General features: G+C 52.4%; 1 protein-coding gene across 1 annotated transcript; it reads right to left on the reverse strand.

The window, feature by feature from the left end:
• Nucleotides 1-704: 704 nt before the first annotated feature.
• Nucleotides 705-20,081, reverse strand: LOC122368120. The gene is made up of 19 exons (XM_043341776.1): nt 17,953-20,081; nt 17,526-17,570; nt 12,804-12,897; nt 12,058-12,180; nt 11,511-11,666; nt 11,099-11,257; nt 10,616-10,733; nt 10,188-10,363; nt 9,342-9,787; nt 8,794-8,995; nt 8,394-8,528; nt 7,392-7,508; nt 6,672-6,901; nt 6,008-6,110; nt 5,520-5,654; nt 4,988-5,134; nt 4,339-4,608; nt 1,187-1,383; nt 705-984 (listed from the first exon to the last, which is right to left on the reverse strand). The coding sequence occupies exons 1-19, from the start codon at nt 20,079-20,081 to the stop codon at nt 777-779; spliced, it is 5,190 nt and encodes a 1,729-aa protein (XP_043197711.1). The 3' UTR covers nt 705-776.
• Nucleotides 20,082-21,750: the final 1,669 nt, after the last annotated feature.

Below are 21,750 nucleotides of genomic sequence, written 5' to 3' on the forward strand. Positions count from 1 at the left end.
CTAATTCGAGATTTCCAATCTTTCGAAATGCAAGCGTTATCTGTCATTGCGATAGCTTACAGAATGGCCATATGCATAAAAATGTACGCCCACTTGCCATTTGTTGCATCCTGTATGCTTTTCCACGTCGTCCGGTCACATAGCCATTAGCCACTCGTCCGCAATAAAGCAGTCCGCCGCGACGGGCTTAGGAGAATGCTGTGCTCTGAGACGACATGGATGCGCGTCTCACTCAAGATCTTACTCTTACTCAGCTGCTGTCAAGGCGAGCAAGCGACCGAAGATGGTCTTCTCAGTGCCACGTCGCCGCCTGCAGCTGTACCAAATTTATCGGGTTCATTACAAATCGTCACAGAGATGCTCGGCATGCAGTAGGCGTCAGCTCTAGGTGTGCGAAAGTACCTGTTTAGAAGTTTAATAGATTAAAATACCTCTTACTATCAACATTTATAAGAAGGTATTGTTCGATAACTAACCAATTACCGATAGCCCGACGATATAAAAATACTGGCAAGAGCCCAACGGGTCTTGAAGTCCAAAGTCCAGATACATATGGATTGCGAAAATCCAGTTCTTCCCAAATACAGAAGAAACATCCCCACATTTTCGCCATTTACGAAAACGAATAATATTCACGACGATCATATCCCCATGTCATCTTTCTCCTCGCCCACCCCACCCAGCGGCAGTAACAAACACCAGAGTACTGACTAGCCCCGATCGGCCGTATATTGTCATGACACCCAGCCCGTCCCTCCACGCAGCATGTCCACGGACTAGCTGTCGTCCTGCAGCGAGAACCGGCTGTAGCTGATGGCGGTGGCGCTCTGGGGACGGCGCGGGGACGGCCGCGCGCCGGGCCCGGAGCGGTTCCTCTTTTGCCAATTTTTGTCGCGCGGTCGGTCCTTGGTGGTCTGTTTTCCGTCGCCGTCACGTAAGTTCCTCCGGTCGCAGTCGATACCGACAATGACGCCGTCCTCACAGCTGGAACAAAGCATCGGGGAGGAGGGTTAGTGAGGCGAGGCAACGTATCGACACATCATACGGTAGCGATGGGTGCACCCGAAAATTCACAGTGAAAAGCCAGGCATTCAGCATGCTGAATATAATGTCTCAAGAAATGTTTAAAAGCGAGTGCCGAATTTCCACCTTTCAGCACCTGCATTCTCCCGTCAGGATGGCACACCTTTTGACGAGCACGTTGAGAGTGTCTCCTGGCTGGGGTCGCGCCGGGCCCACCGTCAGGTCATTGAGGCCGAGCCGTGCCGGCAGCTGCACCAGCCGCGGCGGCGCCGGCGGCTGCAGTAGCGCCGTCAGAAGGTACCCGGCGGCCGGAGCTGCCAGCACGCGGGCAGTGTACCGATGGCCCACCGTGACGCCGGCCTGTGGAGCAGACAGAGAGATGACGGTGTGGTGACTGGTAAGCCGAACGGATTTACCTTAAAAATGTTTTTTAGGGGGGTGCGCTGGGGTATCAAAATGATATATATGATCAATGAAATAAATCATTCAGTCTGTCGGAAGAAGTAAAGAGGAAACCGCCGGGCAATGACACTTGGCAGGCTGGTAATGATAGAGCGACCGTTCCGTGCTTCTATCCTCAGGATACAGAAATCCTTCTCCACGCCGCAACCCCCTCCGGGCTGGACAGGCAACTTTATCTCATGCGGGCTGCTCCCTTGGAGCGGCACCGCTGCTCCCGAGGGAGCGCACCCCGTAGCCGGGTGCAGTGAGTAGTGAGTACCTTGGGGCTGGTTGGCCTGTCCTCTGGACGGGCTCAGCCCCGGTGACTCACTAGGGTACCTGCCCAGACCAATGTCTCCCCCTATATCCTATCATCCTCCCGGCTCTGAAATGGTCTCATTGGACCGAAAGGGCCTAACCCAACAAAACAAACAAACAAATAATGATAGAGCCCCCTAAGAAACTGACAATAAGTAATGAAACGTAGCACATTTCAATCTCCGTTAGCAACAGCTATAGCCTCGGGCCGGGTCAGAACGACCTGATAACCACGACCACCAGCATTGCGCGACTGACGGCTAACAGTAGCACAGTGGCACAGCTCGTCAAATATGCAGCGCTCGGATACAACTAACACAATCAGACAGCCACCGGCCACGACTGCTGTGGCACGGGCAGACGGAGACCGGAGGCGGCAACAGCGGCTAAATGTGGAGTCAGAAGTACAATTACAGTGACAAATAAGAAAATAAATATAAGAGAAAATGTGTATCAGAGATAACCAATTGAACATCTCATAGACGGTAAATGGAAAATAAAACTGTGAGCATGATAATATCTTCCGGTCTTCTAAACGAATTATGGTTTTTGGTTGGCACTAAATAGAGCCAGGGTCGCCAGTAAATGCACCTGTGCCACTCCAAATAATAGTACTAAACAAACATCAGCCTGCGATGGTGCACACAAAACCCAGCCAACTAAATTATTTTGTGTCCGAAAAACAGCACCAGACCTTTGAAGGCTGAATAATGTTTTAATTCAGGTCTCAAACTCGCATCAGGGGCATTCCACGTCAAATCAAACACCGAAATCCGTCATCCCCTTCGATTTTTCTGAAAATTTGTAGGCAGACTGGGCATGGTTCAAAACTGAGTTACGTATAATATTTTCAAAATTTGATAACGTATCGCTGAGATATAGGTCATCGAATATAGCGAAAAATGCCACACATCAATTTTTTGAATGGCTATAACTCTGGTTCCTTTTCTGGTATCAAAATGATATTAACAGGGTCTTATAGGCAATTGATAAGGCTTTGCTTTTTAATTATAAAATTAAATTGAAGTGACCTTGAAATGCATTTGACCTTGAATTAAAACAGAAAAATTCAAATAGCAAAAAACACGTCACCATCGATTTGGGTAATTTTTACATATTATGTCCGTCACAATGTTCCTAATCATCTGTGAAAAAATTGGAGTGGGCCATTCATAACTTTCGCGGCAAACGCCATTTTCATGCATCAACATCACGCAACCGCGCGTGACCTTGAAAGACAGAGTCAAGACATGCTTGCTTGTGTACACTTTCTGAAATGAATGATTGCTAATTAGTGATATCCCAAACTCTGCGAGAATGGAAATGCATAGTCATCGTAGTCAAGCATTCACGTTCCATAGTAAAAGTGTCTCAGGCAAACGGTATTTTGCGGTGAATTTTGAGCCGTGTGAAAATGCATCATGAAGTAAATTCAACGAAAACATTATCACGCAACGATATCTTCACGTCTTTTGATCTTCACTATACGAAAGAACATACATTTTTTAGTATGTATGGGGAATTTCTAGTTAATCCAATAATAAATATGGCAGTTAGAGGCCTGCTAAGAGTAACATGTCGCTGGCTGAGGCGGGCTCGGCCGATGCGGGAAACGCAGCAATCACAATTTTGTGTTTACACGTTCATATTTCAATTGTTTACCAACCGATTTTCAAAATTCTTTCACCATAAGATTGCCTGTACATTTCTTAGTCTTCTCACAAAATTTGACGCGAATCGAACGTAATCAGCGGTAGGGAGCGCGATGTAAAGACGGAACCGTTCCGTTCCGTCCCGGCACAGTCTACAATTCAGGCGGCGCGTAGCGGTCGGCGCCGGCTGCCGAGTCGCCGCGTCGCTGCGGCGACAGGGCGACCACTTTACACCGCTATTACTAGAACAGTTGTGAACCGATTTTCTTATTGCTTGCACGATGAGATGTCCAATTCAATTCTTGACAGGTAGCCATAATTAATTTCGCATTAATCTTATGAGATATTGGCGAAAAACAGGAGGGGTGGGCGAAATTCGCTCTGCCCCCTCCCCTGCGCGTGCTAACATACGTTTGCATATGTGCAATTTTCTTCAAAACTTATGAATGGCCCACTCTAATTTTTTCACAGGTTGTTAAGAATATGGTAGGCAATAAAATATATGAAAATGAGCCAAATCGAAGGTGACGTGTTTTTTGCTATTTCAATATTTGTGCTTAAGAACAGAGTTAAGCAAATTTCAAGGTCATATATTTAAGTAGGTGCAATTCTAAACAAATGCTTAAGAAATTACCTAAACAGTAAGGTTTATTTCATTCAAATCAAACAAGTACAACCAAAGTTATGGTCGTTCAAAAATATAAAGATGCAACATTTTGTAAAAATTTGATGCCCGATATTTAGAAGACCTGTGGTCAGAATGTGCAAAAAACATCAATGTTATGTCCGGGGCCACACAGGAACTCGCTCACAAATTTATAATGAAATCGCTGATGGTAAGGTGCAAAACAGCCGATTTTTGTTCGATTTGACGTGGAATGCCCCATCAGAGCCCACTACTGACCTGCGCCGCCGCGGGCAGTATCCGCTCGCCGGCCGCCAGACTGAGGTGGCCGGCCGGGGTGACCTGCAGCACTGTGGCCGTGACCGTGTCACCGACCGCGCGAGCCTCTCCGCCGGGCAGAGCGCCCACCCGGCCGTCCGGCAGGCGCACCGTGACCCCGGCCGGGTCAGAGGTCATCACCTGCCCGGTGACCGCGTCCCCGGCGGCCGGTGACGGAGGCACCAGCTCCGAGAGCTCGCGCAGACACCGGCGCAGGTACACCGAGCCGCCCTGGGGTAGACAGACGGAGACGTTAGACGGGAGGCGAGCAGGACTGCTGTCGAGTCAAAAGTCTTAATCAGGCGAGCGCAATATATGGTAAGAACCTAGAACTCGCAGCCAAAGGGCACGTGCTTCAACAGCATGTATGCCTCTTTTGAAATTCGAACCTTCCATTGTTGTTTGTTGTCAGTTTTAAGTTCTTAGTCACAACGATGAATAGTCACAATGCAGCTTAGATGGCGAGAGTCAGAGGCTGTCAATTAATATTTTCAAGTACGAAGGAGATTATCAATGTTACTTCGGACTTCGGGCATCCTAACCACCACCGTATAAATACGCCAGTCACATCTGGCAGTCTGCCGAGCGGCGTGTCTCAGCCCGGCCTCACCTGCTCCTCCCGGTAGTTGATCCTGCCGGAGAGCCTGACGAAGGTGGACTCGCTGTCGGCCGGCGCCGGCATCACCTCCAGCATGATGGTGCGGTGTTCGAGGCCGGTCAGAGAGGACATGTCCGGCTGCCAGCCGTCACACAGGGCCTGGAGGCGATAGTAAACAGCGCCAAACGGTCAGCAGACAGATCGTCCGACGGCCAGCAGACGAGCGCCTAGCGCGGGTCAGAAGGCAGAAATCGTTACATCTATCGAAAGGCAACATTGTAGCGACGCTAAGCTTAAGTCGGAACTCGGAAATCGGTAGGTACCGGCCGGGTACGGACGGTGTACAGACTGACGGATCAGTAGTAACCAGAAGTCTCATGTGATAGGTGCCAGTCGCGTACGGGGTAACGGACTAACCTACAGCCATAGTCGGTACATAGGTACTCGCCGGGTACGGGGTTACACACTAACGGCCTGTAGCCTCAGTCGGTAGGTGCCGGCCGTGTAAGGACTGACGGGTACGGACTGAAGATTCAATACTAACCTGGAGTCTCAGCCGGTAGGTCCCCGCCGGATAGGGGCTCGGGAAGGCCACCACCACGCCTCGCTCGTCCGAGTGGATCACCGAGCCGGGCACCCGCACACCGGCCACCACCTCCTCAGCAGAGCTCGGGTAACGCTGCAGAGCAGGGAAAAGGCGCGTCAGCCAGGGGGCACGTCAGCCAGTGGCAGAGGAAGATCGCCAACACAGGTGGAACACGGGTACATTAAAACAGTGACTCAAACACGAGGGTAACGCTCCGGCCGTTTGGACTTTGATGGACGATGGTTGAATTCGGGCGTGGGTGTTGCTTGTCAGATAAGTGGACCATGACGCGAAATTCGAAAAACTGGTGATGACACCCCAGTGCCTCCATAACCGAAAAGCATGAATTGACACTGGCAATAACATGTAATTGCTTCGTCTTGCATTGTGTATTTCTGACGGAATTTCAACAGGAGTCAGATGAAACTCGGACAGAGGCAGCTTACCTTGTTTTTAACATACTCCAAAAACAGAGGCTTGGCAGAGACGACAAGTTTCTTTCCCACGGCGACCAGCCCGACGACTTCAATCTCGTCGCCGGTTTTATACCTGAAAACACGAACAAACATTTTCTCATCAGACAAGTAGACAAACAACTCGTTCAAAGTAGGTTTCAGTTCCTATCAGTCTTGTGACTTCCGCAAAACCACGCAAAACATTACATCCTTCACAGCACTGCAAAGTAGGCGAAGGGCTGCAGTCTGTGCTTGCGAGTTCCTTTTTAGGATTTAAATAATAAGTCCATCCAAAGTCAGCAGCAAGACTGACATCTCGGACCAGGCTCATTTTCCGTTCGATGACCTCCCTCCCCACCCCTCCCGTCCTCGGATCCACCCGTGCCCTCCCCACTGTCGCTCTCACCTGGTGAGTCGTGCCCTCCCCACTGTCGCTCTCACCTGGTGAGTCGTGCCCTCCCCACTGTCGCTCTCACCTGGTGAGTCGTGCCCTCCCCGCTGACCGTCCTCACCTGGTGAGTCGTGCCCTCCCCACTGTCGCTCTCACCTGGCGAGTCGTGCCCTCCCCACTGTCGCTCTCACCTGGTGAGTCGTGCCCTCCCCGCAGTGTCGCTCTCACCTGGTGAGTCGTGCCCTCCCCGCTGACCGTCCTCACCTGGCGAGTTGCGCGGCGGCGTGCTCCGGTACATCGGTGAGGTGTCCTGCGGGCAGCTCGGCGCGCTGACCGTCCTCGGTGATCACCAGGAGCCGGTCGGCGGCGCGTCCCGTCACCCGGGCGGTGCACACTCGGCCGCACCAGGGCTGCTGGCCGGCCTCGCGGACCGGGCACAGCGTCACCCGACGGTCACCACCACCATCAGCCGACGGCTGGCGCACCTTGTGTACCTGAGGTAGACACAGGGAGGGGGTGGGTCAGATCAAACACATCGCTGAGGAAGGGGGACGATGAGACAAATTAGAACGTGAGGAAGGTTTTAATGCACTTAACACGAAAGATATAAAATATACGTAAATGATATCAATGATGGAGATGTAGAAATAACAAATGAACGCCAAAGAGGAAGACCACAAGAATCGATAAAATATCAGACGAAGATAATACGGATGGGGTGGCGTTGCAAAGCTAACACCCCGAGAAAAATCTGATCTGATCTGATGATACATGACTGAAATATGAAAAAGGAAAATATGCAAAGTCACTCAGCCGGATTGCATTGAAACAACGCCGTAAAAAATAGTGTACGGTCGAATCGACTAGGCAAAGCGCACCCATTGCGACTTATTGCCACATCATCGACCAGCCCCCCCCCCCCCCCCCCGCCCGCTACCGTGTGCGTGTAAGTACCCGGAGTGTCCTCCCAACACCAGCACTCACCGAACACTGTACAATCTGTCCGGGGAAGAAGTCGTCGAGCGCGGAGCCGGCGAACGCGGCCGGAACGAATCCGCTGAGATCCGAGTAGCCTGTCATGATCAGACCTCGCTCCAGCACCTGGGACACAGGTCACATTGGGTCACGGCAGGTCAGCAGTAAGGCTAACACTCAACAGCTGTGAAAGACGGGTCACGGCGGGTCACAGCGGTGGGTCAGATGGAGCGGCGGGGAGGTCAACAGCCGTGGGAGACAGGTCAAGGCAGATGAGGCAGATGGGTAGGGGTAGCTGGGTGGTGAGTCGGAGCTTGAAGCACGGATGTCAGCCGGTCAGCCAGGATATCCGCGATGTCAGTAGGCGGGGAATGTACCGGCGCTGGAAGAGCTCGCTAATTAGCATCGAGACGCAAGCCATATCAAGGTTTTCAACAGAGCTGTATAAGTTTCGTATTTTAATGAAAAATTCAGTAAGACCTGACTTTACATGTAAAAATGCTAGAAATAACCCAAGCAAAGGTCAAGAGAACAAGTTACAATAGCCATTCCGGTGTGTGTTGCAGCCATTACGTCCCACGTTTACTGCAATTATGTGTAATTAATGTCCAGTTTTACGATGTAAATACGTCGATGCTAGCACATCCCTTCCTGATTCTTCAGCGAACTTAATATCCTTGACACCGGTAATATTCACTCCAATTTCACTCGTAGTTTGCAGCTCACGTTTAATATCTGAGCGGATGGCAGTATCATGTAAACATGGGAGCCAAGCTAACCACAGCTTGATGCGAATGATACCACGGACCTCTTACCCCACCTAGCCAGGGCCCGTCTTTCCGCGTCTCACCTTACCTTACCTTACTTACTTATTACATCACCACCTGCTAACACCTGAATGAAAGGAACGCAACATGCATCACAACTGCATATTCCAAAGTCCGCGAAGTGGACGTTCCCTAAACTGGTAAGCCCAGTAGAGTAACTAGGGCCCAGTTCGGCCGTGTTCACCTTGGTGACGATCCAGTGGTGTGTGCTGCCCCTTTTGAGCTGGTCGGAGTCCGCCGCCAGGCCGATGCCCGTGTTGACCAGCCGAGCGTTATGGGTGAGGACCAGTCGGCGCCGCTCCGGGTCCGAGTGGATCACCTGGGCACAGGAACGGCCAATGGGTTATGCGTGAGTCTTCAGTCTCACGCAAGAGATCCGAAATGAGTATAAAAAATAAGCGTTTTGAAGCACCGTCCATTAGGCCGAAGCTCAGCACAGCCTAGCCGCATAAAGCCCAAAAATTACGACATATGAAAGAGAGACAATCAGAATATTTCCACATCCACATATAAAAGTAAACACCAATGCAGATCGAACATACTTACGTGGAGCATATTACATGGCATACAGCGCAATCAATTACCTTGCATTTGAGCTTCTTTCCCACTGGAAACATGGTCTGCAGGTTTTTGACGGGCACATTGGTCAGGTGGTGGTTGGGTATGAAGCCAAACACCCCGCCGTCGAGCTCCACCTTGCAGCCCTGGTCCAGCAGCTCCTTCACTCGACACGTGACCTTGGCGCCCACCTCCAGACTGGGCGCCTGCTTCGGCGCGTCCTTGCCGCTGAGACAGAAGGGAAGAGCGGTAAGGAGAGCGATACGATTCCTTACACCGGCGTACACAGAGCATGAACAACTGTGTCCCGATGAAACAGTATGCACTCCAAGTAAACGCCATAGTTTGGTAAGTGGTGTGACAGACAATCGAGACACAAAAGCCAACAAATGGCTTCTTGCAGCAAACACATTTCGCCGAAGACCGTGGTAAATAATAGCGAGTCCATTGAAATAAAGAAAGGCAATCGTCGAATCCTAGCAAATCTCGAATTTAACTCATTTCTATCCTATTAATTAGCAGCTCAACGCAGTCAACCTCGAGCGCCGCATACAACCGTCCCATTCCTACTCACCCTTTCATGGATGCGATGTACACCTCATCCATGGCATCATAGGCCAGCAGCGTACAGGAAGCCTTCTCGCCTCTCTGCCAGCGGCCGGCGCCCACTCGTCGCGCGTGCCACACGGGCGCATACGCCACGGCGCCTCCTTCTTCGCCGTCACCCAGCACCATTCGTACACCGTGCTGGTCCGAGTCGAGCACCTGGGCCGACAGCCGCTCCCCGGCCGATTCAGTCAGAAGGTCCGTGTCGGGTTCGGTGGCAGGTAGGCGGCACACGGCCGGACGGAGGCTCAGGTAGACGCGCCGCAGTACCGGTAGGGTGTAGAGAATGCGCGCGTGCGCCGCCGCGCCGGGGTTGTAGTCGTCCGGACAGTCCGCCGGCTCGTCCAGCTGGGTTTTGTAAATGAGTCCGGTGACGCCGAATGGAAGTCGCACCTGCAGTCCTCCTGGTAGTACCTGCATGGTACACAGGGTGGTGATGAGATGACAATGAGAGGTGGAGAAGTAGGAACTGCATGCCGTAGAAGAAAGCTTGTAGTGGACATCGCGAAAAGAATTGATGGCTAAAACGACAAAAGATGGACAGGATGAAGATAAGCCACAAACAGCGCCAGACTCGAGATCTTAGTCATCTTTACGAAAATTTACGTCATAATCATAATACGAGTACGCCAAGGACAGGCGATTCAGAAAACGAAACTTGACATAAATAATTTATCCTGTTATTGACCTTTACTGTCGCGCTACTGTCACCTAGGCCCCAGGTTTTCCTTCATCCTATACAGCCCATTTCCTAGCTAGTCCACCCAGGCTATCCACCCCTGTCAATGCCTAGCCAGCACCACCTGTCTCGCACCTTGGCCACGGTGATGGGCAGCCTCATGCCGGGCAGCAGCGTCTGCCTCGTGAGGCCACACTCGGCGCTGGGCTCAGCTCCGTTCAGCCGCGCCGGGTCGGCAGACAGGGTGAGGGTGTGGAGCCCGTCCCCCGCGCGGACAGAGTCCACCAGACACCAGAGCACCTGGCCGGCCACTGGCGGCGGCGAGACACGAGAGAGGTCAGATGTGGCAGGCGGACAGACGCTTATGTGTAGTAGTTCCAGTGGTAACCCCACCCCTTCCCCTAGGAATACATCTCACACGTTACAATGCCAAAAAATCCCACGTACAAGTAGCAGCGTCCAACTACCTACCTATCGAAATCACATCTCCATAAGCACTAGTTAGGCACTCAATTACAATGATTACAATGATATTACAATGATTGCCGTTTCTCAATTCTCACCGAGCGCGGGCGGGTCGGCACCGAGGGCCGACTTGGGCAGGACGGCGCGGGTGCCGGCGATGCCGCAGTCGATGTCGAACACATTGTCCTCCTCGCTCTTCACTGAGCACTGCAGCATCTGCTCTCACGGAGAACGGGGGAGAGCGGAGTGTTAATTTGCGCGATGTTTTTATTAGGGTGTCATGACGATTACTGAGATTGGTTGAAATGATTATCGAAGGTTTGTGAGACCAAAAGCGATAGCGTACACCTTAAACATATAATAACTACCATACATTTGGATATGCGACACAGATAGCCTGAGCACATGACCGTCCAATTCCATAAAATACGAAAATATTCACGAAGAGACCAAAAAAAAAAATATCACCAATACTGCTATTCAAGGTACATTGCACTAAACACGTCATGATTAATCTAAAATCGCATCCCCAGCAAACAAGTCCCCCCCCCCCCCCCACGCGCCGTTCAACCGCCACTCACCAGTCCGGGGCCGAGCGCCGAGGCCGGCAGGCTGCTGTTGACGTCCTCCGGCCTGACGGAGAGCGTGTTGCGCACCTTGTGGCCGGACTGGTCCACTTTGGTCACCATGCAGCTGACGTACTGGCCGGCCGAGAAGAGGTCCGACAGGACCGGCGCCGACTGGGGACGACGGGGTATCGGTAAACGTCACCAACTGGACTGTAGAGGCTGGCAAATAGATAACCTGTTTACTGTTAGATCTGAGTTCTGACAACGCAGTTATGAAATGAAGGTTCGCGACGGAGAAAGGAAATTTGGCGAGACGACCGAAACATTACGGGCTTATGAGCATAAAAATGCGATACATCGATTGAAAAGCGGAACCCCGACCCCAATAGAGCAGAGTGCATCCTCCCATCTGAGTCCGGCTCACCTCGCCGTCCTGCTGGCTGCCGACGAGCCTGCTGTACGTGCTGGAGATGTTGGTGAGTGGTACCGAGCCTACCAGGTGGCAGGGCAGGCTGACCAGCAGGTGGAACTCCTCCACCTGCTTCACCCGCCCGAGCAGCACCATTTGTGCCTCCAGGTCCTGGAAAATGGTCACAGGTGAATGGTGGTGAACCAACCACATATGCGCCAGATGAACACCACTGATTTGTGGTTTTATGTATACTTCCTGATTCAAACCATACAGTAACACACCAACTAAGTGTTACCACTTCAATGTGGATGCAAGTACTGAAAATCAGCAAACTAGTGAGTGTCATTTGAAATCAGCAGTATAATGAAGTGAATGCATATTGCATTATGTTAAATTAGTTAGGTACTTAGTGATTAAAAACATGACAAATAGTGAGTGTTCCAAAAATGATCACATCTCTACAAAAAAACAACAAGAATGATTTAACTCCAAACAAACTAAGAGACTGCCACACACCAGAACCATTTGACAACACAATATAGAAGGAAATGAGGCTCACATCTTGCTTCAGAGGCTCCACATGGGTGAAATCATCTTCAGCTGTTCCATTTGTCTTTTTGGCTTCTCCTTTTAATTTCTTTTGCTTCACCTTCTGCTTCTTTGCTTTCTTCTTTGGCTGATCCTGAGCCAAAAATTGAAATGGATTATTAGTTGGAAGGATAGGATTAGCTACCATCCACATGATTCACTTCCAATCACAGTTGTTCAATAGGGAGAAGGGAGATTGTCCAGATCTGCATTTGCAGGAGCAAAAGCAATTATGAGAATTGAAAAGGCTGAAAAATACAGTCTGCAATATACAAGTTCTCTTAAATAATGTCTGTATCATCTGCAATATACAACATGAGGATCACTTAATTTGGGCTAAATCATGTCAAGATAGCACCATGTACACAAATTAAACTATAGCTGTCTATGACAAATCCACTTTCTCCTGCAATTCAAATTTAAAAGCAAAACTATTTCTTATATGGGTATAGCAATGCCTGGACAAGCTGGAATAACAAGGTCTGGAAAAGCAATCAAGCTCATCTCATTAGGTACCAGTTTTGTCTAAAATAGTTCCTACCTATATCACACAGCCATTCACATGGCACTGGCAGCAAGGTATCTATTAAAAAGGATATTCCTAAGAGCAGTGAATATCTCATAGAAGGAAAACTAGGCATGACTGTAACATGTAGGTATTTCATAAAGATGAAAAAGTAGCTACACTTAAATGAACTTGGTATATGTTCAACCTACATCAAACAGCTTCTCTTCATCTTGCTTATCTTCAGCATCAGTGGCCTTCCTCTTAATCTTGCCACCACGTGGAAAATACTGCTCCGACATGATCCTGAAATAGTTTTAACAAGGTGAAGTGTTATGTTTGTGCTACCAGTAGTCTGATTTGGGCTTAAAGGCACGCCAACTAAAAGGTCATCTTGCGCACATTGCTACCAGTAGTCATTAAAGGGACCCTCCCACCTTCGAAAAAGTTAATGAATTGGCATGAAAGTGATGTCGCTCGGTTCAGAAAGAGCAAAAATGAATATCTACCAAATTTCATCGAAAAATATTCACCGGTTTTCAAGATATTAGACTTTTACTTTTGTTTACTTTTTGGGATCTCCGCTGTTCCTAGCGACTTTATTTGAAAGTGCGGCATTTGTTGCGCGCAAAGCAGCATATACCACCGCGTGCTGCCAAACGTTTTAGTAAAAGATTTAAAAATCGTTAGATCTCCGCTGACGTCACAAATTCTAAGGGGGCATACCAATGCATTAGCCCCTTAGAATCCGAAAACTGCAAGTTTGAAATTCCATATCTCCGAATTAAAGCATTTTTCGATGTTGTGAATGCCCAAACCGGTATTTTCAGGCCATGGCCACCAATTTGGCTATCTCAACTCAAAACTAATGTTAAGGTGGGAGGGTCCCTTTAAGCAGACAACACATTGTCATGTACCCACAAGCCCAAAGTCAGCGTGACGGCTTTGGTTCAAAGACAGAAATCTCAAGGTAGCTGTAGAGGTGACGGTATCGGTACAGCTGGCGTCACCGTCGGCACCTGCGGTAGGTAGATAGTAGATACTAGGAAGGTTAGGTTGTAGGCTGGTAGGTTGTAGGTTAGTAGGCTGTAGGTTGGTAGGTTGTAACTTGTAGGTTGTAGGTTAGTAGGCTGTAGGTTGGTAGGTTGCAACTTGTAGGTTGGTAGGTTGTAGGTTGGTAGGTTGGTAGGTTGTAGGTTGGTAGGTTAGTAGGTTGGTAGGTTGTAGGTTGGTAGGTTGTAGGTTGTAGGTTGGTAGGTTGTAAGATGATAGGTTATAGGTTGGTAGGTTGTAGGTTGGTAGGTCGTAGGTTGGTAGGTTGTAGGTTTGTAAGTTGGTAGGCTGTAGGTAAGTAGGTAAGGATAGGTCAGGTTAGATTATGTTTTTTACTCTAACTTCATCCACACATAGATATGCTGGTTAGCCGCGACGGTGACGCCAGCTTGAGCTTTACCGATACCGAGAGGTCAGTCGGGCACACTGTGGTATTTCCGATCCATTTATGGAAATGTTTCCATTTTTGGAACAAGGTTCCAAAAATGGATACGCAGTTTCCAAAAATAGAAACGATCTGTTCCATAAATGGAGACGCTGTGTGCATCGCTACCTTTAAAGCAAACTGGGCATTGATTGGTGCAATTTGGCATGCGCAGGATGCCACCAATCGACAGCCAGCATTCTAGTTTATCTTCCTGTTCTCCGACTTTCCGATCAGAAAACCGGAAGTTGACGAACGAGGATATGCTTGTAACATGTTGACGTGATAAAAAATTCACACGTTTTTCTAATCGAAAATAATAACATTTATGAATGTTTTGAACAAAAAATAACGTTTTTAACAGACTACTGAAAGACTGACCCATTGATTGGAACAACCACATCACCGGGAACTTCAGTTTTTCATTCATTTTCACGCTGCGTTTTCCGGTGTACCAGCGGCCTGGTGGTCGTCAATCTTTGATTAAATCGCATGAAAGTTGTTGCAAAGCCCTATTTGGAGACTTAAGTGGGCATTTTATGATATTTCAAATGTGCTGAATAAGATCGTAGGCTCGGATCAACGTAAATATCCGTGCAAATACGTAAAAAGCAGGATGGAAATAAGGTCTGCACCGTCGTCATACCAAATACCGTTGTATTCTGACGATGAATTTATTCATTCTAGCTCATGTGTAACATTTATATTAATTTTATATATTGAAATGATATCTACGCTTTATGTATTGCCCACTTTGGACCACATCTGTCCAGTAGTTTCTGGGAAATCTTAGTTTTAGTTGACTTTTGAATGTGCTCAAGTTGCGGCGCGTAAGGTATTATTATTGAACCCGACGTCCAAGGTAACTGCCGAGAGCCGAGATGCTAAACCAGTCCCAAAACATCAAATTTTTAGTTGCATGTGAATTTTAAAAACACATTTAAGCTAAGTTTGCACACATTTGAACTTCAGCGTTTCTATTTTTGGAACATCGGCGTTTCCATTTTTGGAAACTAAGTCTCCATAAATGGATACGATTCAGGAGCATTTTAAAGACGTGAATTTTAATGCATACGACAGCTTTCCATGCAAGAAGACAAGTGCTTTTGGTGTATCTGAGCTTGTTTTACGCGAAACAGTTGTTATACATCGAATCCAGCCACCCTTGGCAAGAAAATATGTGCGGAGATGTTAGCGTTTCTATTTATGGAACGAGCGTTTCCATTTTTGGAACAGAAGAGTAGTCAAAATTGGAAACGTTTCCAATAATAGAAACGTCTCCATAAATGAATCGGAGATACCACAGTGCGCCCGACTGATATAAAATGTGAAACGGTAGCGGTTCATGTAACATGGCAAAGGTAAAAACTTGGTAAAAGCTTACAGGGGAACGTGCAGATAAACTGAAACTTAAATCTCTAAAAATATGAAAGGAATTGGCACACAAATAACTGAATTGATGCAAATTACGTATATCTCTACGCAAATTACACGGGTCCAAGGCTATATAAACCAGGTAGAACGTTCCCGACGAAAAACTGGTGACAAGCGATAATTAGTAGCCGCGACCCTCACTTGTTCAAAACTATATCCGCAAGCAGCATTTACAGGCTAGCGGAAATCGACCAATCGGCGTTCGGCAATACTCGACGCTGATTGGCCCGATGCTCGTGACGAAATTGTGGGGGACTGTAGCTATTCCCCTATGGCGTTTAATAGACTTACGGCTTTTGAAGGGGATTTATACCAGTTTTTGTTGGGTTTGAGGCCATTTTTGAGCTTGGGTATTCTTTGTGTGACTTTTGACTGTGTAATAACGACATTTAATCATAACATTTCTATATACTACCGGTGTCACATCGGCCAAAAAGACCGTAAGTACATGGGATAGACGGACCACTGCTGATGGGGCCACACATGTCGGCGTGTGATCATCGGAGGTCCATGAGGGCTCGACATAGGCCCTTCATGGGTCGGTATAGGCCCGGTGGGTCCAGTGCAAGCCTATCAGGGGCCGGTGCTGACCCAACAGGGCCCAGTGGAATATAAGGTAAGGCTGTCTAGGGACGTGAGGGCTCATGGAGGCCATATAGGACCAATAGGGACCACATAAGTCAATCAGGGGCCATTTAGGCCAATAAAGGCACTTCAGGGGACTTGAAAAGGTCATTCATGAGCTGTGGTGGGTCCATGAGGGGACGGCATTGGTCCAGCAGGTGCAGTCAGGGGATGTTGTACGGGTTTCTCAGTGGCCCATTTGGGCATATCAGTGACCAATTTGGACCCAGCAGGGGGCTTTGTAGACCTATCAGGGGCTGGTGATGGTTCATCAGGGGCCAGCGTTAGTCCATCGGGGCACGGCATATGCCCATCAGAGGTAATTGCGAGCCCACGCTGAACAATGATGGCCCTTCAACGGCCCCTAATGGTGTCGTACTGCGCTGTGGGTAGCGCTTGGCTGGACGGACGGTCTGTGACAACCTATTGATCTGTGGCTGATCTATTAGAGTGTCCGTCCGAGAGCCGTACGACGGCTGACAGAGCCTGGGGGTCGCGAACTGGTGTGGTAACCGTTACGCCCACCTGGGACGCCCGAGTCGGTACGGCACTTGCGGTGTCGTAACCGGATCGGCGGGAACCAGCAGAACGCTGTTGGACCGGCGGTGAAAGTCGGAACCGAGCACTCGCCCACCAGTGGGCGTCTGGTCGAGCAGGTCTACCCGCTAAGGCAGCCTGAGCACGAACCAGTGGCAGGGTCCGATCAATGACCGTGGTCCGACCAGGGTGTCAGCGCAATGGCCAGTCAGAGGCGTCTTTAAGGGCGCAGAAGCCCACCTCGGTCGACTGTGGCCGGTGCAACCTAGTCAGGTCGTTTGTGTGAATCTCCGTGTTCTTCCCTCGCCTCAGAGTAGCCGCTCTTCTCCAAATGCCCGAGCCGTTTTCTATGTGTATTGGTCTTGTAGCGAACAGCAGTCGAGAAACGAATTGACAATGTCGCCGAAAACCGCGGTCATATGCTGGCCGTCCCTAGTACTACCAATATGCCCGCAGGCGCGGCGAGAGACAAGCTCAACGTATGAGTCACCGTCCGGCTGCCGGGAGAGCCCCTACCGCGACCTTTGTCCACAGTCATGACGTCACGACAATGGGCTCCTAAACGTACGGGCAGCGGCCGCCTCAGGGGTGCCGCCGTGACCTTTGCACGACACGTTCTATAGCGTATGGCACAGCGGTTACTAGGAAGGTTGAGGCCAGCGGCAGGCCGGTTTACAAATAACAAACAAACTTGACGCGCAATTGGCAACAGGTAACAGATTGATTAATAAAGCGGTGACAATATAAATGAAAATGACAACATGAAATGACAAATCGCATAGATGACAAATCGCGTAGATGATCCCTACAGTACCCCCTCGCCAGACATGTCGCGGACAAAAGTGACATGGCGATATCTTACCGGAGGTCGTATGACGCGGCCGGAGCGGGTCGTCCGTAGTATCGGCTGAGGCTGCAATGGTGCAGCGTCAGCCTGAGCGACGGCTGCAGGGCGATTTGGTGCGTCACCGTAGATCAGAAGCTCCGGGCCGCTGGGCTCATTGCTGAGCGGTGGCGCGGCCGGCGGGCCGCTGGACTGAGTACCGTGCGGCTGCACAGTCGGCAGGTCAGGCTGTCGATGACCGGATTCGTCTGGCGTCTCCAGGAAGGCGGCCTTACACCGGTCGATGCTGATGACCTCCTTTTTCTGTCGACGGTCGATGGTGATGGTTTTGGTGGTCCTTTCGGTAACCGGGAACGGTCCGTCGTATGGAGCGTCCAGCGGGTAGCGGTGACAGTCCCTGCGCACGAAGACGTGTGTCGCCGTCTGGAGTGCCGTCGGGACGTACGTGGCGCGCTGGACCGGACGTGGGAGTGTCGGCCGCACCTGAGACATGGCGCGCTTCAGGTCCTGTACGAAGCCGGCTGGTGATGCTGCTGAGGCTTGGCTGCTGATGAAGAACTCGCCGGGAAGCCGCAGTGAGGAGCCGTACACCAGCTCGGCTGACGTCGCCTGCAGGTCCGCCTTGATGGTGGAGCGTATGCCCAGGAGCACCAGCGGCAGCACGTCCGTCCATGACGTAGCCTGGTGTGCACGGAGGCTGGCCTTCAGCTGGCGATGCAGGCGTTCCACCATACCGTTGCAGGCCGGGTGGTAGGACGTCGTCCGAGTTCGCTGGCAGCCCAGGAATCGCTGTAGCTCCGACCAGAGGGCCGACTCGAACTGGGCACCTCGGTCCGTCGTGATGATGGACGGAACGCCGAATCGGGCGACCCAGTGCTCGAGGAAGGCGCGGGCGACCGTGGTGGTGCGGCTGTCCGGCAGAGGGATGGCTTCTGGCCACCGAGTGAACCGGTCGACGCACGTCAGGAGGTACGAGTGCCCTCTTGACGGAGGCATCGGGCCGACGAGGTCCACGTGGACGTGGTCGAAGCGTTGCTGAGGTGGCTGGAAGGTGCCGACGTCAGACTTGGTGTGCCGGCCGATTTTGCAGCGCTGACAGGCGAGGCAGGTTCGGGTCCAGCGGCGCACGTCGCGATCCATACCGGGCCAGACGAACCGCTTAGAGACGAGCTTGACGGTGGCCTCGACGCCAGGGTGCGACAGGTCGTGCAGAGCCTTGGCGAAGGGCCGGCGCAGCGCCTCCGGGAGGACCGGCCGAGGCGATCCGGTGGACTCGTCGCAGAGCAGACAGAGTCCATCGCCGACCGGGATGTGGCGCAGGCGCAGTGAGGTGTCTGAGGCCTCGAGGTCTTCCAGCGAGCCGTCTTCGGACTGGGCCTTGGCGATGGCAGTGAAGTCGGCGAGCGGGGGGCGCGGCTGGGCCACCATCGAGACCGTGCGTGACAGCGTGTCGGCGACCACGTTGTCCTTGCCAGGCACATGGCGGATGTCAGACACGAACTGGCCGATGTAGTCCAGGTGGCGGACCTCTCGTGGCGAATAGCGGTCGGACGAGGAGCCGATGGCCGTTACCAGCGGGCGGTGGTCTGTGAAAATGATTGCTGACCGTCCTTCGATGGCGTGCTTGAAGTGCCGGACGGCCAGGTAGATAGCGAGCAGCTCGCGCCCGAACGTGCTGTATTTCTTCTCCGCAGGTTGGAGCGTTTTCGAGAAGAAAGCGAGGGGCTGCCACTCGCCGGCGACGTGCTGCTGGAGGACGGCGCCCACTCCGCAGTCCGAGGCGTCGACGAAGATGGCGAGCGGCGCGTCCGGGACTTGGTGTGCGAGATGTGTCGCCGTGGCCAGGGCGTCCTTGACGTTCTTGAAACGCCGCCGCGCCGAGTCTGTCCACGTGACAGGCGCTCTCGAGCGTTTTGCCTTGTGGGTGATTAAGGCGTGCAGAGGCTGCAGGAGCTCGGCTGCCTGGGGGATGAAGCGGTGGTAGTATGCTACCATCCCCAGGAACCTCCGTAGCTGGGACTGAGTGGTCGGTTCCGGGAAGTCTTTGATGGCCTCGACTCGTCCAGGCAGCGGGCGGACGCCGTCGGCGTCTACCGAGTGGCCGAGGAACACCACCTGCTCCTGTCCCAGGACGCACTTGTGCCTGTTGACGACGACGCCGTAGGTGTTGAGGCGCTGAAGCACTTGGTCCAGGAGCTGCAGGTGGTGTTCGGCAGTCGGGCTGGCCAGCAGAATGTCGTCCAGGTAGACGAAGCAGCCCGGTATGCCGCGGAGGACCTCATCCATGAAACGCTGGAAGGTCTGTCCGGCGTTTCTGAGGCCGAACGGCATCCGAACGCATTCGTAGAGGCCGAACGGTGTCGTGATGGCTGTCTTGGGGACGTCGGCAGGCTCCACCGGGATCTGGTGGTAAGCCTTCACCAAGTCAATGGTGCTGAAGACGGTGCACCCATGCAGGTCGGCTGAAAAGTCCCGCAGGTACGGCAGCGGGTAGCGGTCTGGTACGGTGCGGGCGTTCAGCGCTCTGTAGTCGCCGCAAGGACGCCACTCGCCGGGTCTCTTCTTTGGCACCATGTGGAGTGGAGTTGTCCAGCTGCTGCTCGACGGTCGAATGATGCCTTGCTGGAGCATCTTGTTGAACTCAGCACGTGCGATTTGAAGGCGCTCCGGCGGAAGGCGTCGTGGCCGCTGGTACACCGGTGGACCCTTGGTGACGATGTGGTGCGTCACGTTGTGCTTCACCGGTGTTGGTCCAGGTTTTGGTGAGGTCACATCCGGGTACCGTGCGAGGACAGCTGCGAAGCGAGCAGCAGCCTGCTCCCGGACGAGACGCACTCCGATGGAGCACAGCCGTGACCGCTCGGCGCTGGCGCAGACGGTGCCGTCCCGCAGGAGACGCTGGTTGGCAACGTCCACGACGAGGTGATGTGCGGCCAGGAAGTCGGTGCCCAAGATGGGTGTGGTGACGTCAGTGACGAAGAATCGATGTTTCAGGCGGTGCTGCTGACTCAAGGTGACGTCCAGCAGGCAGGTGCCGTGCACCGCGATCGGTGAGCCGTTTGCCGCGACGAGCTGCTGGCCGACAGGAGCAGGGGTCAGTGTGGACCCGTTGGGCAGGCAGCGGCGAGGCAGCACGCTGACCTGCGCCCCGGTGTCGACTAGAAATTGCCGGTCCGTCTCCGTGTCCCTCACGAAGAGGAGTGGCGCGGCAGGAGGGGCGCCCGTGCTTTGCGCCATCAGCACGGGGCGCCTCAGTTTTCCGAGGCGATCCAGGAGCACGGCAACTTGCATCGGCGCGCTTGGGCGCCGAATCGCTGGTGGTACCAACACAGCGTGTCGTCGTGCGGCGGCGTTGAAGGACGAGCCGGTGACGGGCGGCGTGACTGGCGAGACGCCTGGCGCGGCCGGGAACGGCTGCGGTCGCGTCGCACGGCGTCCTCGAGTCGTCGGTTGCTGGCCTCCAGGCGCTCCATCTTAGCGACCAGGGAGGCGATGACGGTGTCCAGCGCAGGGGTTGCAGCTGGCGCTGGGGCTGTCACTGCAGCAGCGATGGGCGGTGCCGGCTGTGTGTACGGCTGTGCCGCGATCGCTGATAGCCGTGGGTCGGGTCCGCTAGCTTCCAGGTACCGGTCGGCCGCTTCTGCCAGTGCGTCAAGCGTGCTGTCGGCTGGCAGGAGGGCGAGGGCAGCACGGACGGGCTGCGGTAGCCGTTGTTGAAATAGGGTACGGAAGAGCTCCGTATCAACCGGTGCGTCCCCGGCTGCGGCTAGCTCGTTGCGCATTGAGCGCAACAGCGCCGTCGGCTTCTGATCGCCGAGCTGCTGGCGGCCGAGCAGGGCTTGTAGTCGGTCGGCGCGTGACTGTGCCAGGCGGGCTTGGAGCGCTGCACACAGCACGTCAAAAGACCGAGATGACCGGATGACGTCCTTGACCTGGACGGCGATGTTGGCGGGGAGGTTTGCGACGAGGAGCTTAAACCTCAGCTCGTCGGAGTCGACCCCGCTGACGTCGAAAGCGCACTGCACCTGCAGTAGCCACAGGTCGGGCTCTTCCGGAGAGTATGGTGGTAGCCGGAAGCTAGCCATGGGCCGATGAGTTGACTCGGAGGCTGAAGCTGGAACGCTGGCCGAGTCTTGAGCTGCGGCGCCGGACTGTGCGCTGTCCGCCGGCATGACGAGAGGCTAAGGTCGAACAACGGAGATCACGTCGGGGTCACCAATTGTCGTACTGCGCTGTGGGTAGC

This window comes from Amphibalanus amphitrite, unplaced genomic scaffold, assembly GCF_019059575.1.
Source record: "Amphibalanus amphitrite isolate SeventyFive unplaced genomic scaffold, NRLGWU_Aamphi_draft 000925F_arrow, whole genome shotgun sequence".
Lineage (NCBI taxonomy): Eukaryota > Metazoa > Arthropoda > Thecostraca > Balanomorpha > Balanidae > Amphibalanus > Amphibalanus amphitrite.